General features: G+C 34.6%; 1 protein-coding gene across 2 annotated transcripts; it reads left to right on the top strand.

Moving 5' to 3' along the window:
* Positions 1 to 468: 468 nt before the first annotated feature.
* Positions 469 to 17,425, top strand: ZFAND1 (zinc finger AN1-type containing 1). 2 transcript variants are annotated; one of them, XM_063079808.1, is made up of 8 exons: positions 469 to 527; positions 3,645 to 3,687; positions 4,619 to 4,658; positions 6,058 to 6,185; positions 6,273 to 6,364; positions 7,142 to 7,263; positions 16,040 to 16,195; positions 16,319 to 17,425. In XM_063079808.1, the coding sequence occupies exons 1-8, from the start codon at positions 473 to 475 to the stop codon at positions 16,433 to 16,435; spliced, it is 753 nt and encodes a 250-aa protein (XP_062935878.1). In that variant the 5' UTR covers positions 469 to 472; the 3' UTR covers positions 16,436 to 17,425. The 2 variants fall into 2 exon arrangements, with proteins under 2 accessions (XP_062935878.1, XP_062935877.1); XM_063079807.1 differs by having other exon boundaries at positions 16,291 to 17,425.
* The last annotated feature ends 1,841 nt before the right edge of the window (positions 17,426 to 19,266 follow it).

Here is a 19,266-nt window from a genome sequence, read left to right as displayed (position 1 = left end):
AAGAAACGTTTACTTTTTAAAAAGCCCAATGACTCCCTTACAAGGGGCATTTACTTTAAACTATATAATAAAGTAACACTGGTATTGAAAAACCACTGTCCGTCTCTGTCACTTGATTCTTGCAATACCTTGTGCCAAGAGTTGTGCTGGTTCCTGGAGTTGAATTAAAAAAAAAAAAAAAAAGACAACCTTTGTGAGGCCGTTCGCGATTCTGGTGGCTGCAGGCAGGCACCTGCGGCACGCAACCCTGCAGTAAGGCAGCTGGGTATTTCTTTAAGAACCAGGCGGCAGACCGTCGCAATAGGCACCTAGACTTCGTGTATTCTGGACTTTGCGCAAGCGGGTTTCCGGCCCTCGCCCCGCCCCCACCAGCAGGCTCCGCCCCTGGATCCGCCGCACTCCCAGCAGGCGTCGCGCGAGCGGCGTCGCCCCGCCCCCTCCGGCTTTGCCAGCCCCTGCCTCTGCTGCGGAGATGGCGGAGTTGGATATCGGGCAACACTGCCAAGTGGAGCAGTGCCGGCAGCGAGGTGAGGGCGTCCCCGTTCTGGGCCACGGAGACCCGGGCCCCGCTTTGACTCTACAGGTGTGGGTGGCGGGTGAGGGGAGGCTCCGGGGCCAGCCGCAGGAGTGGGGCGGGCACGTCCCTCCTGGGTCTGCAGTGACGTGTGTTGAGGCTTTTTTGTTGCTCCTGTGCCTTTGGAAGAGACTTATGGTCTCCTTGGAAGGGAGCTGTGCATTCCTGAAAACGTACCTTGCAGTGTTCTCTTTGGTTTTCGAGAGCACCTTGCCCGGGAAGTCCACGGAGCACACTGCTGGGTCGCGTAGCCCCCACTCCTTTCTGCTGAGCGCGCGGAGGGAGGACGCTTGCGTCTGTGGTTCGGGACACTTGAGCGCTCCTCTGGCCTTGCCACTGCGACCTTGGGCTAGGCACTTTCTCACACTTTTGTTTACTTACCAGTTACTTATCTATCAGACGGAAGAGTTGGGTGAGACCAGTTTTTAACCTGGTGTTCATGGGCTTCTTAGGAAAAGAGTGTCTGTGAGAAGGCTCCTAGCTTTTATCAGATTCTCAAAGGGATCCTGATCCTCAGACTATTCTGTGCTCTCCTAGCTTGATCATTCATTGATTCTGATTATCGTTGTTTGGGCGAACATTTACAGAGCATTGATTTTGGTGCTGGGACCACATAAGGGTATAAGCTATGGTCTTTTACACAGAGGAACTTTCAGCCTAGTAAGCTGCATTTTAGAAAGTATTAGTAATACGGTGATGCCCTCCCTCCATTGGACTGAGAGACCTTGCAATACACAAAGCGCGTAGTGGTGTGGTACAGGTTCAGGATGTTATACAGTTGGAACAGGTAAGTTCCTGAAGCACTAGAGCCACACAGACTGCCCAGTCGTTGATACCTGGGTCTCATTCCAAATGTGTATCATCATATTTGGCACATACTACATAGGGTGGAAAATAGGTTTCATTTCCTCCTGCAGCTTCAGTCATTTATAGCAAGTGCCTGAATCACTGTGTTGAGGACTCTGAGGTTGAGCCCAGGTTCAGTGTGTCATAATTGATTAATAATACCTGCCATGGGCATGGGTGAAAGGACAAACATCACAATCCCTGCTAGGTTCTTTTTATTTGTAGCACTCTGTATATGAATTTTTTACCACTAGCTGTAATCACCAGCCACTAAACAGGTAAGAACCTGTTTCCTTGCAGTCCTTTCATGTGGAAACTTAGCCATTTGAGTTTTGACTGTAATTATGTATATCAGGTGTGCCTGATCCCCCCTAAGGAGTCTAATGCATGTCATCTATTATCTATGACAGTTCATCTTCCTTTCCAACCTCACATGTAATGAGTCCAATACATATTATCTGCTGTCTGGGACATAGTTCATCTTCCTTTACAACTTCATGTGTCTTTAGTGTCAATATCTGAGATGAGATCAGGGCAGGGCCTATCTCTTTGGGACTACTGGAAAGGGGTTAAGATTTAATTTGGTATCTTAAATTTCATCTAGCTTCTGGATGAATAGAAGGATGGTATCGGGTACAAGGAAATTATCTTAACTCTTTCCCCCGAGCCCTTCTGGTTTGCATATAATACTTACTCGGTTACCAAAAGTCGCAAAATAGCAAGCATGTACAATTTATCCATATTGAAAAAGACATAAAAGTTTTGTAGAGTATTACATGCTTTGACTTTTTTTCTCTCGTTGACAAATGTATCCATAATTTCTTGATATGAAGCAGAAGCTCACAGTATCATGTTTTACTAACAACACTGACGGTTCATCAAGCCCACTTCTCAGGTGAGGCAAGAACTATTCAGGCCCTCTTGTGGATGGCATAATTATCCAGGGGTCCTTTTTGGATACAATAGGACATCTTCTTTCTATTTTGGGTTAGGATACCCTGTGGAATGAGATCTTTTCAAGGCAATTGTAGCTTTCTCTAAAGTGGGAATGAGTACTACCTCCTGGTTTTCAGTTAGTGAAAGTGGTATGATTGGATATATCCAGCCTCACTTGGCTGTATACTGCAATTGAATATGAAGTGTACTGAAAACAATTTAGATAGTGATTAATAGTTAGTTGCCACATCTGAGAATGAATACTTTTATGTGCTTTCCAAAAGTTCAGATTCCAACTTAGTTGTTGCTTAATTACTTGATCCTAACTTAAGAGCAAAGAAAGAAACAATTCAGTAATTAATTTGAAATATCAATCATTTATTGAATTTTTGAGGTCTCTTTTGAAAGTATCTCCACCCAGTCACTGCAGTATTTTTTTGAGTTGAGCATACTCAAAAGAAGTTAATTGTTGTGATTATTCTTATTAATTATAGTTGCTTTGTTACTGTTCTTTTACATGTATTTCGTTTGGTTTTTACATTTACTCTATGAGGCAAGTATGGCATACAGCATAGATACAGATAGAAATATATACATACATGCATACACATATACACAGATACTATATGCTTGTATCTATATATTTATATATAAATAGGCTTGTATCTATATAGAGAGATTTGTATTATCTTTTAGTTCTATTTTTCCACAAACTTTTTGAAGTACCCTCATATCTATTTATATCTATATAATAGGGCTTTGGTTTTGTGTACAAATATACACATACATACAGAGACCAACACACATACACTATATACTATACCAAATAAATATATCCAAAGCTTTACTGTTAAGTAATTTACTATTAAGTAATTGCTAGTATTGATCTGGCATTGCTAGATTAATAAACACTGGAATCAGAATTGAAGCCCAGGTTTTTTACTCTAAATGCAGAATTTTTGCAGTATAGTTCTTAAAAACAACACCCAGTAAATCTGGGAAACAAAACAAATCAAAATAATAAATACCATGAGAACTTCCTCTGATATAGCAAAGCTAGTACAAGTAATATCTATCTCCTGTCAATCCAGTTACTTTCTTTTAGAGTTATTGAGGATGACTTTTGTTCAACAGTTGTTACCTAGTGACTTGCTGTGTTTGGATAATACTCAAAAAGGGAAGTTCTCCTATAGAGGTGCTTCATTACTTATAAGGTTATTTTTGCTTAAGGAAACTAAAACAAAATCAGATATTTACCTGTACATACAACATTTTTTCTATATTTTAGATTTTCTTCCATTTGTATGTGATGGTTGTTCAGGAATATTTTGGTAAGTTAAGATTTTATGCAGAATTTGGAAGTAATTTTAGTGTTTGTAATGTGTATTATTTCTGAAAAGCAGAGTGATTTAAAGTAGTTGTTAGTTTAGCTCTTGATATTTGATATTCGGTATAGTATCACTTGGAAAAAAGAAACAGACTATACATAGGCTCTCATTAGTTATTTGTGACTGATCTTTACACATCCAGAAGTGGGGTTTATATATGTGAATTTTATGTAAAAACTGTATTTGTGTCTTTTAATTACAAGCAGAAAATAATATCTACTATATAAGGAATATGGTTAAAATACCCAGCTATACTTATTACTCTTTATTTTAATTAATAAAATGAAAAAAGCCCAAACTGTAAAATTCTTAAAATGATATCAAATGTCATTTGAACACATCACACGCAAAGTAAAGCCTGGGAACTAACCAGGAATTTTGAAAAATATGTTTTCTTTACAGTTAAGCTTTTAAAAATCAAGCATTTAATTTATGCACTGAAAGAACAAATTCTTTTCAGAGTATAATTCAGGAAGATTCATTAGAAGTAAGTAAAAGTAATGCGTATTTTTAAATCATTTAGAATTACAGCACTTCTTTGATATTTTCCTACTGATGGTCTTTAAGAAATAAAAGGAATTGAAAAATTTGTTGGTATTCACACACCTGAAAGCACTGAGAGTAAAGGTAATTTGGAGTGGTGAATTGTTTTATATTAAAGTTGAAGGTTTGTGTTTTAAAACTTTGGAGACTATAAATGCTTCATATGTAAATTATCTGTCATTTCAGTTTATTCTTATGTGCAAAGTTATTAATGTAGCTTGAACGTAATTTATTTTTAGGATGCTAAACATTAAGATATCTCAAATTACTATAGTCATTTTAATTATTCGATTGCATTTAAATAAACACTATTTTTTTATTATTATTTAAGCCTTGAACACAGAAGCAGAGAGTCTCATGGTTGTCCTGAGGTATGTTAATAGTTCTGCAATCTGATAAGACATATCTATATTCGTATATTTTCATTTAGAATTTGTTTAGATTTAAAGCCAGTCAGTGTGGGCAGAGATTAAAGTTTAGCATACTTAAACTGATTATGTAAAGAGGCTTTTGTTTCATTTATGTTATTTTTCTGTGTTTTAAAGAAAAATTGGTCTACTTGGTATTTATAAATTCTGATCCTCATAATTCTTAGTTCTTAACATTTCTGTTTAGGTAATTCCACTTACAGCATTAGGCTATATATTTATAAATATACATTGGAATTCATGTCTTCATCATATTCTTCCTCCAGTGGGATAGTGTTATATACTACAGGTTGAGGGCTTAGTCCCCCAAGATTGAACCTACTGCGGATACCAGTCACAAGTCAGGACCTCTGGAACTTCTGACCTACCAGCTTCAAGTCGAGGTTCCCATGCTTTAGGCTTGATTAATTTGATTGTGCAGCTCACAGAACTTAGGGAAACGTGTTTACCAGTTTATTATAAACGATATTTTAAAAGATACAAATAAACAGCCAGATGAAGAGGTACTTAGAGCCAGGTCTGGAAGGGTCCCAAGCTCAGGAGCTTTTGTTGCTCTGGAGTTGAGGTAATGGGTTCAGCTCATTACCTTCTGGCAGTAGAGTTCGGCTGTCCAGAAGCTTCTTGTACCACCTCATCTTGGGCCTTTTATGGAGACTTCATTGGATAGGTATGATTGAAGCGTGGACAACCATGTAGAAATGTGATTGGACAAACAGGATTTGAGCTAATGCTGATAGACTAAGTGAGAAAACCCAGCAAGGCCTGCCTGTGCAGATTCTTCTTGGCCTCTCTGCAGCATGCCTTCTTCCCAGGTATGGGGCAAAAGCTCTTCTGGAATGGGGGTCTTATGACCTACTATTAGAGAAGGTAGGGCAGAGAATTTCTTTATGACTAGCTATAAGACAGAAAGGCAGGGGGAAGTTTAGAGTATATTATTAGCCTTGAGAAAAAAAAGGAGCAGGTGAAAGGAGGGTAGGAGAAGGGCAGAGAGAGAGATTCTGTTTTCTGAGTCCTGCTTCTAAGGCCTAAAGTGCCCCAGCATTCTAATAAAAGAACAAGGACGGTGGGAGTTAGGAGCCAGGAACCGTGGACCAAAACCAACATATACATGTATATATCATAATAGCACACTACCAAAGTAGGAAAAATGTGTTAACGTAAAACAGTTAGCACAGTAATCATTTCTTACACAAACACTCATTATAATTTTTGTGAGTGTGTAGTTTCCTGTAATAAGTTTAAGCAAAAATGATATGAATGCTGCCTTCCAAAACAGATTTCTTGATTTGTTTTAAATGTGAAATAGAAATATAATGTCATTTTTCCCTTTTTACATTTACAGGTGACTGTAACCAATGAGCAAATGAAGACAGATAAACATAAATCTTACCCATGTTCATTCAAGGACTGTGCTGAAAGAGAGCTTGTGGCAGTTATATGTCCTTATTGTGAGAAAAATTTTTGCCTGAGGTGATCACTTAGACCATTGAAGCTTTATATATCTGTTTAAGTTGTATACAAATACATGAACTACTGTCACTTTTCTGTTGCCTATAGACACCGTCATCAGTCAGATCACGAGTGTGAAAAACTGGAAATCCCAAAGCCTCGTATGGCTGCCACTCAGAAACTTGTTAAAGACATTATTGGTAAGTATCTAGAAAGATTGTTTTCTTGCTCTCTTCATTGCCATGAACTCTATTAGATCTAGAGCTCCTGCATCTTATGTCTGTTTACCAGCTATAGAAGGCATTGTTAAGAGCCCCAGTGGTAATAACTTGCATTTTAATGACATTCTTGTGACAGTATTTCTCAAAATGCCTGCTTGACCAAAGAAAATTTGGAAATTGTTTGGAAGTATGCTACCGTATGTTCTCTTTTGCTGGGCCACTTAGATCAGGTATTTAACCATCATGGTTAGAAATGGTATTCATGAGGTTGAAGTAGTAGATTGCTTTCTCTAAAGACTAAATTCTAAGGCTTGTCAGCCGTACTATGAATGCTGCTGATGATATGGAGTACCAGGAAAGAATGTATCTGTGACTTAGTCAGTCTCTCTGCTAATAGATTAGTTCAGAATTTTCATTCTGTATTAAGGATAGTACCTTTATTAAAATCTTTCATAACCAAATCTTAGGGCTCACTGTAAAAGTATTAGTGGCCACTTTAGATTAAATAGCCTTAAGTTGGAAAGAAGCATATAATTGATTTTTTTGATGTGGAATTTGCTTAGATAAACCTCAATGATATTTTTCCATTGATCATGTAAATACAATGCCTATACAATAAATGTGGTCTCTATATATCTATTGTGTGTAATTTGTGTATATTTCAGGGCCATAATTAATAAATGCTGTTTAATAAAACTCTGGGAAAATGTAATATAAAAGTTCTTATGTTCTTACATGCATACACTTATTTATTAGATTCCAAGACAGGAGAGACAGCAAATAAACGATGGAGAGGTGCAAAAAATAGTGAAACTGCTGCAAAGGTTGCGTTGATGAAATTAAAGATGCATGCTGATGGGGACAAGTCATTGCCACAGGTTGGTCTTAGGGGATTTTGAAAACCAAAAATTTCCAAATATAGTTGAAGTCCCTTTTTTATTCCTCCTTCTCATCATGTAACTAAGCTGGACTTGACATATATCATTTATATTACATGGTATATGTCTGCATAAATAATACATAGTTTTGTGTTTTCGCTTTACAGAAATGGCAGTGAACCATATGTATCCTTCTGCAACTTTTTTTTTCTAGTGGCATCGTGTTTTTAACATTTATCCATGCTGATACATTTGATCTAGTTTATTCATTTTGATAGCTGTACATTATTCCATAGTGTGAGTATACCCCAGTTTATGCATTCCCTTAATAAACAAAATTCAGGTTTTTCCAATTTTTGCTATTATAAAGTATTCTGCTGTGAACATCCTTGCATATGTGTTGGACAGTTTCTCTAGGACAGTTTCTTTAAAACTTCATAATATTGGCTGGCCAGTAACACCAAGGTCAAGGGTTTGGTTCCTCCTACTGGCTAGCTGCCAAGAAACTTCACAGTATCATTTAGTTTATACAACAACCCCGTATGTGTGTGTGTGTGTACCTTAACACACACCTTAACACAGTTTCATTAAATTATACTTAGCCTTAATATGTGTTATATATTCTGGTAATTTTTATTTTATTTTATTTTAAAGATTGTTGGTCAGAACCTATTAGGTTAATTTTCTAACCCCTGATGGATTGAGACCATAAGATTAAAAAATGCTACTCTAGGAATATATCTAGAAATAAAAAAGCTGGGAAATGGGATTTGCTAATCTTCAGCTTTATTAGACATTGTCCACTTCCTATTGTCAGTGTTAGTACTGATTTATCTCCTTCCATTAGTGCTTTCCACCATATTTATTCTTGTCCATTTATTCTTCCTTAAAAATTTTAGGATCACTTTGTTCTGTTCTGTAAAATTACAGTTTTCATAAGAATTGTGCTGAATTTTAGGTTAGAGACAGTAGACATCTTTAGAATTTTGACTCTTCCCATCCGTGTCTATAGTTTATCTTTCCAACTTTTCTTTAGGTCTTTTTTTAATATGTTTAAGCAATATTCTATAATGCTTGCCATAATTGTTCATTTTTCTTTTCTTAGGTTCATTCTTAGGCTCTTTATAATTTTTGCTGTCATTGTAAATGATACTTTTAAAAAAAAATTACATTTTAGTAATTATTTATTGCTATCCCACAAATATATCACTAATATTTCTCATACTTTGTAGATTTTTTGTGCAGTCATATCTTCTGCAAATGCCAGTTTTTGTTGGGTTTTTTTTCCAAGAATTTTCTTTCCTCTTACTCCTTCTTTTTATTATCATTACTTGTCTTAGTGCTGAGATCTCCAGAACAGTGTTGAATAGTATGGGTAGTAGCAGGCATCTTCATCATGTTTCTGACTTAATGCAAATGCTTCTAAAGTTTCATCAAGTATTATGTTTTCAGTAGGTATTTAATAGTAGTCTTTATCAGGTTAATGATATTTCTTCCTATTCCTAATTTGCTAAGAATTTATATTATGAATGAGCATTAAACTTTACTATAATTTTTTTCTTGCATATAATAAGATGATCATTTTTTCCTTATTAATTTGATAAGTTACATTGATCAATTTTTCTATTGTTAAATTATTCACGTATTTCAGGATAAACCACTTGACTTTGGTATATAATTGTTTTAAAATGCATCACCAAATTCATTTGCTAACATATTATTTAGTGTTATTTGGTGGCATTAATATCAAGATTATATTAGTAAAATTAATTAAGCAGCTTTCCCTCTTCTGTTCTTTGAGATAGTTGTAGAAAGTGGTGATTTTTTGTTCTTGAAGGTGGTTACATTCAGTTATAACTTTTAGATATGTTTTCTTTTTTGAGAGGAGAATTTTGAATACTATTCCAATGTGTTATATACTACTTGGTTTATTTGGATAATCTGTTTCTTCTGAAATCAGTTTGGTAAATCATATTTTTTAAAAAAATTCTTATTTGATGTAGATTTTCCAGTTTATTTTTATGAAGTTTAAGTGTTATGATCCAAGATCTCTATTGTGTCTTTAGTTGTTCCATTTCATTCTGAATATTTTTCATTTGTACTTTTATTTCCCCTTAAACTGTGTTGCTAGAGGTTTATCTTTATTTTCATGTTAGTCTTTTCAAAGAACCATGTTTTGGTTTTATTGACCTCTGTTGTTTCTTTGTTTTCTGTTGCACTAATTTCTACTCTTTTATTTCTTTCTGCTTTGTTTTTTCCAACTTGTCATCTAGAATGTCACCTTACTTATTTTCAATGTACTTGTTTGGGTGTGTTTTTTTTGGTTATCTTTATTTTTGTACAATTTCAAATACAGAGAAGTTACAAGAACAGTACGAAGAACTTTTCCATATCCTTTACCCAAATGCACCAGTAATTTACATTTTGTCCTATTGGCATTATCATTTGCATTCTCTATCTCTGTCCATATGTATGCATATGTGTTTGTGTGTTCATGTGCTTACTAATTTTTGGTCTGCTTAATCTGTCAGTTTTTGAGACAGATGTGCTAAAATCACCCACTATGGGTTTGGTTTTGTTATCTTTTTTCCTATAATTCTAACAGTTTTGCTGAATTGTGTAGTATCGGGTGAATAGGGTTTCTTCATTTTTTTATCTTCTTTATGAATTTTGTGTTAAATCCTGTTTTGAAGTATAGGAATATTGTTTCAATAGCTTTCTTTTGGTGAATATTTAACTATTATGTCCTTTTTTCATTCCTTTATATTCAACTTTTCTGTGTTGTTTTGTTTTAGGGTGTCTCTTGTAAGCAGCATGTAGCTGGACTTTGTTTTTTTAATCCAGTTTGATAGTATCTCTCTTTTATAGGTGAGTTGAATCCTTTTATATTTATTGTAATCATTGATGCATTTGAACGTATTTCTTCCATCTTAGGTTTTCTGTTCATAATCATTTTTCTTTGATTCTTTCTCTTTCCTGTCGTCTTTTGTACTGATTGAATTTTCCATATTCACTTTTATTCTTCTGGTTTAAAAACCATTGATAACAGTTTTCTGATTTTAATAATTATCCTTAATATCTTTCCTGTTTGAAATTTTATTTATTTGATACTTTTAAAATTGCAAAGTTAGTACATACCTTTAACAAGTATATTAAAAGATGCATGTAGAAAAAAACAAACACACCCTCCTGTGTCCCTTACTCATTTCCATCCTTCTAAAGCAGTGGTTCTCAGCTGAGGGTGATTTTGTCTCCTAGGAGACATATGAAAATGTCTGGGGACATTTTTGCTTGTCGCAGTTGGGGATGGGGGGCTACTGGTATCTAGTGAGTAGAGGCCAGAGATGCTGTTAAACATCCTACAGTACACAGGACAGGACCCATAACAGAGAATTTTCTGATCCAAAATGTCAATAGTGACAGAGTTGAGGAGACCTTTGCTAAAGTATCCAATAATATTATTCACATTACTTTGCAATTCTTTTATTACTTAAAACATAATAGTAAAAACTTGTATAGCACTTACTTTGTTCTAGTAACAAAGTAACACATTTTATCCTTGCAACAAATTTATGAGGTATGCACTATTAACTCTATTTTACAGATTAGAAAACTGAGACAAAAAAAGGTTAAGTAACTTTCCAGTAACATAGCTGTAAATGGAAAACTGCTAATGTTTGAAACCAGGTAACTTGGCTTCAGAAACAATGTTCTTAAAACACTTAACCATATATTATGGAGCACTCCACAAGTTTGTAGATATGTTTTTACCCTTATCATCAATTTTTATGTGTACGTGTGTAAATATAGGTGTATAGAGATATATGTATGTATATGTGTGTATTTATGTGTGCATACCTACATATATAATATGTATACATACACATAAACACATACATATATATACATGCACATATCCATATATACTGTATGTACATGTGTATATACGTATGTTTAATTTTACATAAATGGAAATGTATTCTACTTGTATATGTATGCAAAGGCATAAAGAGCGTTTTTCTGTAATTATTTTACAAAAATGGCATTATATTCATTTAGTCAACATGCTGCTTTTTTGGAATATATTCTTTATACCAGGCCCTGGGGACACAGCAGTGAGTAAAACAGTGCCCTTGTGGAGTTTATATTTTATTGGGGTGAGACAGTTATTAAATATATAATATGTCATATAGTGATTAGGGATATTATTGAAAATAACGGAGGTTTTGGGTAGATTATATATTCTCTCATTAATGCCTAGTAGAAATTCCCTCAAGTGAGCTGGTGTGGCTTTAAATAATTTTCTTTAAAAGTTGCATAATATTGTGTGGTGTGGATGTACTGTGATTCATTTTGCCATTTTCCTATTGGTGAGCAATCACTTTGTTTCTAGTTTTTGCCACTGTGCTAAGTAGCCTTACTCTGGTACTATTATTTCTGTGAGAGATAAACTCCCAAGAGTGTGTTTGCCATATCAAAGAGTATGTGTATTTTAAATTTTAGTATTTATTGCCAAAGTACATTACAAAGAAGTTGCAATAATTCATGTTTCTTCCAGCAATAATTATAATAGTCAAATTTTATTGACTGATTACCTATGCCAGGCATTGTTTTGGGCTGTAGATTTTTTTTTATCCCCTTTAGTACTCAAAAACTTTTCTGTGATATTATCCTCATTTCACAGATAAGTAATCCAAAATTAAGTATTGCTTACGATCACTCAGGTGGTAAGAGCCTGCCATCCTAACCATTTTAGTATGCCTCTGTGGCCAGACATGAGAGTGCCCTTCTCCTGCCATGGTTTCCAGTAGCTGTTCTCACTCTTATTGTTTTCCAGTTTGGTGGCTGTAAAAAGGTATCTCATGATTGCTTTAATTTGTATTTCTTTGACTACTATTCAGTTTGAGCATCTTTTAATATGTTTCTTTGCCCATTTGGAATTGCTCTTCTCTGATTTGCCCATTTATAGTCTTTGATTTTTTTCTTTTGAGTGGTTTGTCTTTTTATTCTGTTTGGTCAACTTATGGAAGCTCTTGGAGTGTATAGATATTAATCCTTTATCTATAATCAATCTGCTTTGCAAACTTTTTTCCAAAATCTATCAAATGTGTTGATTTCACTTACATTTCTCATTTCTCAATGTTTTAAATTTTTCTAAAGTCTGTCTTTTTTTTCACTTACGTTTTGGTTTTCTTTAAGATTTGTTTTTTTATTTGTCTTTAATCCATTTGGATTTTTCTTTTTAGTGTATGAAATATACTAAGGGTCCAATTTTATTATTTTCTATTTGTTTAGCTAGTTTTTCCATCACTAATTATTAGATAAGTCACCTTTGGATTCCTGTACCAGCCAACCACCAAAATAAACAAACAAACAAACAAATAAATAATCTTTGTTTCATCGAATTGAAATACCAAAACATGACCTCACAATAAATTATAGCATTTTATATATATGGATCTATTTTTTAATTTCCTATGCTATTCCACTTATCTATTTTTTACTCATGCATTAATACCAAATTGATTTGATCCAGTGGCATTAAAGAATGTTCTGTATCTGATTATGCAAGTTTCATCCATATTTTTCCATATTTCTTTCTTAGGTTTTTTTTTTTTTTTTATCTTTAGCATTTATTAATCCGTATGAACTTTATGATTATTATATCCAAATTTTGAAAAACACCTCTCAGGATTTTCATGGTTGCCTCATGGGACAATATTGTGAACGATAGACTCCAACAGTTGCTATTAAAGAATATAGACTCTTTAAAGGTGAAAATGAGAGTACGATTATAAAAAAAATAAAAAGCAAGAGATATCACAACGTGGTATTAAAAATGTGGCTTACATCCCCCAATGTTTCCCTCAAGGGTGTAAGATGTGAATAATAGTGGCTGTGGGAAGTGAGGATTCAACCATTTCTTATAAGGCCCCTTTGCCATTCTCATGGGGATTTTATACCCTCTTGGCATCCTCCTTTTTGACCTAGGAATTCTGGCCCCTTCCTTGCTCGTGAGATATTAGTAACTGATGCAAAACCTCTTCAATTCATTCTTGAGTGATTTCTGTGATTTTAGTTGAAGTAAAATGCAATTTCCTACCTGCAATTTATTAGCAACTCTGGGCTTTAGGCTTGACTCAGGACCCCTCCTGAAGGATTCACATTGGATTTGCATTATATGATATATATTAATTGGGGAGGAAATTTTTTTTGACATTGTCATATTTATGACATTGCCTTCCTAAGAACCTCATATGAAAAAAACCTTTTAATTTATTCAAATCATGTTTTATTGCTTCCTGTAGCATTTTATATTTTTCTCATTTTGTCTTATTCCTTATTCTCATTGCTAATTATTTTATGATTTCTGTTTTTATTGTGAACAAAATATTTCTACCCACTTCTATTTCTAGGTACTTACTACTAATGTAGAGAAAAAAAATTTTGAGTCCAGTGCAGTGTTCTCTAGGTATGGATTTATTTTAATTATCCAGCTGGGCACTTCAAGTACATTTTCAATTTTGACTTACCTCTTCACTTTTGGAAAATTGAAGTAATTTTCTCTCTGAATATTGCTTCTTCACCATTCCTTCTCATTCGTAACTCTTGTTGACATATTTTGGGAATCTGTAATTTTTTCTCTTTGTGTCTATTTGTGCTGCATTCTAGATGACTTCCTCAAATCCATCTTTTAATGAATTAAGCCTTTTAAGCCTTTTTATTGAGAATTATAAAAATTTATCCTGTTTGAGTTTCTTATTTCAGAAACTGTTTTTTTCTTTTTCTTTTCCTTGCAGAACTCACAGTGTATGAAACTTCTTTAACTTTTATATTTGTAATTGGATCTTTTATGTTTTTTCTTGTTTCGTTTCTGCCTGTTTTGGTTTCATAACTTCCTGTTAGTTTTTCTGGATGTTATTCCTTAATTTATCTCCTCATGCATCCCGAATAACTAATTTGAATGTCTTTTTTTAAGTTCAGTTATTTGCTCATAACGAGCTAGTTAATAACCTACAATTAGTTTTGAAATTTTAGTTTACTGATTTTATATGTTTGTTTCAAGTAGGAGGTTTTTTCTGTATCTCTCTTCCTCCCCTTACTCAACAATGCTTATCTGGCAATTTTACATTTTCTTCTTCCTGGCCCACTCACCCAGGACCTTCATTCCAAATCCAATTTTGAGATTGGCAGTTTGTGCTTCTGCCCTACAGAGATTTCCAGGTTGTTATACATGCATTTACTGGGCTGGAAAACTGTGACTTTGTTCACTGTCAGGAGGTTATATCTGTGCTTTTCTGCCTCCCTAAATATTGGTTTACATAAGCAGTCGCCTTAGTCAACATACAGCAGTAACTTCTTTAGTCTCCTTTCCTAGAGCACAAGTCCCACATTAGCTTCCACTTCCAAGCAGTGGGCCTGACCCAGGAGCTGTATCATTATCTCCATGGGGTGCTGTTATTTCCCCTTTATCCACAAGCTGAACTCCTAACTACCTCTTCCTCTTCTGAAGCTCTGAAAGCCACTGACTCAGCCTGCCTATCACTTTGCATTTCTGTTTTATTTTTGATCTTCAGACTTTATTTATTTATTTATTTAATTTTTTTTTTAGGTGAGGCTATGTCTTTTTAATTTTCTCTTCTCATATGTGTGTTCTTGTTTCTTTGTTTTTGGAGCAGGGACTGTTTGGTTATAGAGTTGGCCCAAAGCTTGAATTTCCAATTATTTCTTATTTTTTCTTTTAACGTTTGTTATTTGTAACAACATACTCCTCTTGTCTTCAAGACATCTAAATTCCTTAGTGCTGAGATGGGAATTGTGTTGAATCTATTATATCTTAAATAATTATGATGTTTTCCCCCATACTTAGAGATGCTCCAGGTATGCCAAAATTTTTATTGTAGCAATAATTGATCAAGCCAGCACTTACAGTTTTTAGGAATCAGGGAAGATTAAAGACCTAGCATCTTTGCTACTACTTTTCCTTTTCCTGCATTTGTTAGTTAAGCAAGAAAATACAATATAAGGAAGCAGATAGGGTATAAAATATTAGAGAAACCATCTCCAAGTTTCTCTCTTTTGCTGATAAGGTACTTGTCTGGGGGTTTTTTTGTTTTGTTTTGTTTTCGTTTTGACTTTCTTCTAAAAAGTTCTGCTGTCTCTAAATATTTAGTGAGGTCTTTCACATGAAATGTTATATGTGTCAGGAAGCTTTCAATTACAAGTGACAGAAACTTGACTCCAACTAGCACCATCAAAATGAATTTTTTTCCTCATATAATGGGGAATGATGGATTGATCTAGTCTCAAGGGGCTCAAATTATACAGAAAGAGTCCATCTGTTTTCTTGACTTCTCTCTCTGTGTATTGTACTCATTCTTTCCCATTTAAGGTGACTTTTTCCACATTAGTTTAGGAATGTCTAAGGAGTGGGGGGAATAGTTGCAGGCAGCTCCAGGTTTAATTCAGTAAGACTTTAAAAACTCAGAAAAAAGAGGATTTCCTTCCCCCCAGTTTTTGAACATAAAATTCCATGATTGTCCCAACTTAGGTCACTTGCTTGTCTTTACAAAGATCACCCTGGCTAGGTCCTGGTCATATGCCTGTGCATTTAGGTGGATGCTGGGCTACTATGATTGGTATTCCTGCTAAAAGTTGCATTGTTAGAAGGTAATCTTCTTACCAGAAGAAGAAAGGAAGGGATGTCACCAGACATAACATAAACAGATGTCTATTTCATATATATAATCTGTATTTTAACTTTTTATTTTTACAGACAGAAAGAATTTACTTTCAGGTTTTCTTACCTAAGGGGAGCAAAGAAAAGAGCAAACCAATGTTCTTTTGCCATCGATGGAGCATTGGAAAGGTCATAGACTGTGCAGCTTCTCTAGCCAGTCTTAAAAATGACAATAACAAATTAATAGCCAAGGTAACATCTAGCTATAATCATTTTTCTCTAAAAGTTTTAGGATACTCTATACAAGCATGTTTATTCATTAGTATGATTTATTTCTCTCCAAACAGAAATTAAGGTTATGTCATATTCCTTCAGGAGAAGCCTTACCATTGGATCATACTTTGGAAACCTGGATTACTAAGGAAAATTATCCTTTATATAATGGCGGAAGTATTATCTTGGAATATCTTAGTGATGAAGAACAGTTTTTAAGAAATATTGATTCTTATTTGGAATAGTCATTCAAGGATTCAAGCCAGAAATCACAAGGAAAATGCTATGTATATGTTTAAATTAATTTCTTTTACTACAAATACAATGTTTTTTTTATTTTTAAAAGTTGCTTTTTAACTTATTTCCATTATGTCATAACTTACATGATCAGATTTCTATTGATTGTGAGTTTTTGTGTTTTAAAGTTTAACTACAAACCGATACTCAATTTTTAGCAAATTTTTGTATTTAATTAGCTTTTATTAGGTTATTCTGTAGTAATAACAAGAAAGGTGTATTTCCCTTTGGTTAGTGCCAGCTGTTGACTAGCTGTGGCTCTGCTCCATGTCATCTTCATTCCAGGATCCAAACTGAAGGAAAAACCTCTTTTGGGGATGTTGCCATTTTTATGGCAGAGTTAGAAAGAGATGCCAGACTTTTATTTCACTTGGCTCTTAGGATGTATCACTTTTGCTTTGAGCAAGTCACATGACAACCCTAGTATCGTGGGGCCAAAAAGTATAGTCTTGCTGTCCACCTACATCATGATATATAAGTTGATGTGTGTATGTGAATTGTAGAAATTTAGAGATCATCTCATTCAGTCTTCTAAGTTTTTCAATTAGGAATCTGAGGTCTAAGAAGGGAAAATGATTTTCTTCGTTTCACCTGTGTTGGGGCATGTCTCTGATAAAGACTCCCCTCCAGTAGGATTCATCATTTTTGTTCGTATGAAAGTATTACAAATGAGAAGAAAGGTAGGATAGTTCAACTTCATTACAGTCTTTGTATATATACCAAAGTAAAACACATGCCAAAATTAACTACATTTTATCAACAAATTCAAATTAATGCTTCTGACTGATGTTTTCCATCTATACCTAACAAAGTACTACTGTATAGAAGGAATAGAAATTTTTCTATTTCTATTTGTTCTTTTTCCCTTTTCTATTGTAATTATCCTGGACATGTATAATGGCTTTAGATTTAAAGCAATAAAGTCAGAATGCTCATTTGGTCTATTTCGTCTCTAATTCTTTCTTCATATTATTTTCATGTGAGGATGGAGATAATTTCCGACTTTTATCAGGTGCTTATATATTCATTCATTATCATACCTGTTTGAGTACCTACTAAATGTAATTTGTTTCTGATTGCCATGGTGGATACAATGAAGAGGTGTATACATATTTATAACTATAATACCAAGTAGTGTAGAAAGTGCCAAATGAGTAGATAAACAATAAGTGTAGCTACGTTCCAATAGCTCTTTTATTAGAAACTATAAAATGTTTTAGAGGTAGAAATAATCCTTAAATATATTCCTATATATAAAACCATAAAGTTTTAATACAAAGTATTTCCTTACCATCTATCACATCTATTGCATATAGTAGGTGATCAACACATGTCTCATGAATTGAACTAAAACTAAATATTCCGAAGATACAGTAACTGGGGGGGTTAAGAAGAGGGGAAGTAAGGCTGCAGAGATTGAATTAAACATAGGGGGAATGAAGAAGAGTTTCTATTAATGATTAGACAGAAAAGAGACAAAACAGCATGGAGGGAAAGACTTATGTATATCAGTAGGCATACTGCTTGTTAGGTCAAGTCCCAGACAGTAGAGCAGACTAGTCTGGAGGAGACTTCGGTACTAGCATCTCCAGTGCTAGGGACTGGCAGCTCCAACATGAGTAGTCTCCTAAACAGAACAAGATGTGGGAGAGAGAGAATATGAATCCTTCTAGCTCCCTATTTACAAATTACTCTGAAATCAGACATCTTTCTCAGGCTTTCCTTTAGGGCTTTCAGTTAAATAACTTACTGAAATTTTAGGATTTCACTGTCCCCACCCCACCCTAGTGAATGATTATCAGATTTTCTCCAGGTTTGTCAGGTTTTATTCCCACAGTTTTCAGTTAAGGAGAAGGCTTTGAGAATCTGAAGAAGGGAAAAGGTTGCAGATACAGGAATCTGAGGGGGAAAAAAATGGCATACTTCACATCTCTGACCTGCACAACAAAAATTGGAAATTAAAGTATTTGGTCACAACTGCAAAGACTGCTTTGGTTTTATAAAGTTTTTGTTTATATTTGTTTTGTTTTTCGCATGTAAACTAGGAAGTTCCCTGGGAATTTAACTGAAATGTTACTGAAACAGATTAGTTCTGTTCCCTATTCTCACCATTGGTACAGTGTATCTTCTTTTTCTTAATGTGGCACATGAAAATAAAATTTATGAGATCTAAAGTCTGTTACATTTGAAAGATGAACCAATGTAAGTAGAATTTTTTAAAACTTGACAAAATGTCTGATAAAAATCGCTTTGACAATTTTTGAGGAGCTAATATGATCTAAAATAATATATACTGCTGTTATAGTTAGCACAGATTGCATCATGATTACATGAAAGATCTGAAAAGGTCATGTGTTCAAAGACTGCTATACCTGTAGGCTCAATAATAGACAGTTGTACTGTTTTGGGTTTTTGTTTTTTATTTTATTTTGGGTTTTTGCTGCTTAGCATCAGAATTCCCTCCCCTTGTTTGGAAAATACACAGTTTTGTGAGTCTGTGGGTTGAACTCCCAAAACCCTGATGCTATTCCTTATCCCTGGCATCTGCGGCGTAGGCATATGACCTAAATTGTGTCATTTGAATGTCCTTGTTCCTAACTGTAGTGTTACACAGAAGGAATAAGAGATTAGAATTAATGCCAGTGTCTTTCCATTGCCCCACTGTGTCAAGGTCCAAGTGTTCAGTAGCAGTAGTCCTTTTGCCACGATGTACCTTTGACCGTGGTACCAGCTACCTACTATCCTTACATTCC

The sequence above is a fragment of the Cynocephalus volans genome, chromosome 15 (assembly GCF_027409185.1).
Source record: "Cynocephalus volans isolate mCynVol1 chromosome 15, mCynVol1.pri, whole genome shotgun sequence".
Lineage (NCBI taxonomy): Eukaryota > Metazoa > Chordata > Mammalia > Dermoptera > Cynocephalidae > Cynocephalus > Cynocephalus volans.
Note: the sequence above shows the minus strand (reverse complement) of the source record. Positions and strands in the feature narration are given on the sequence as shown.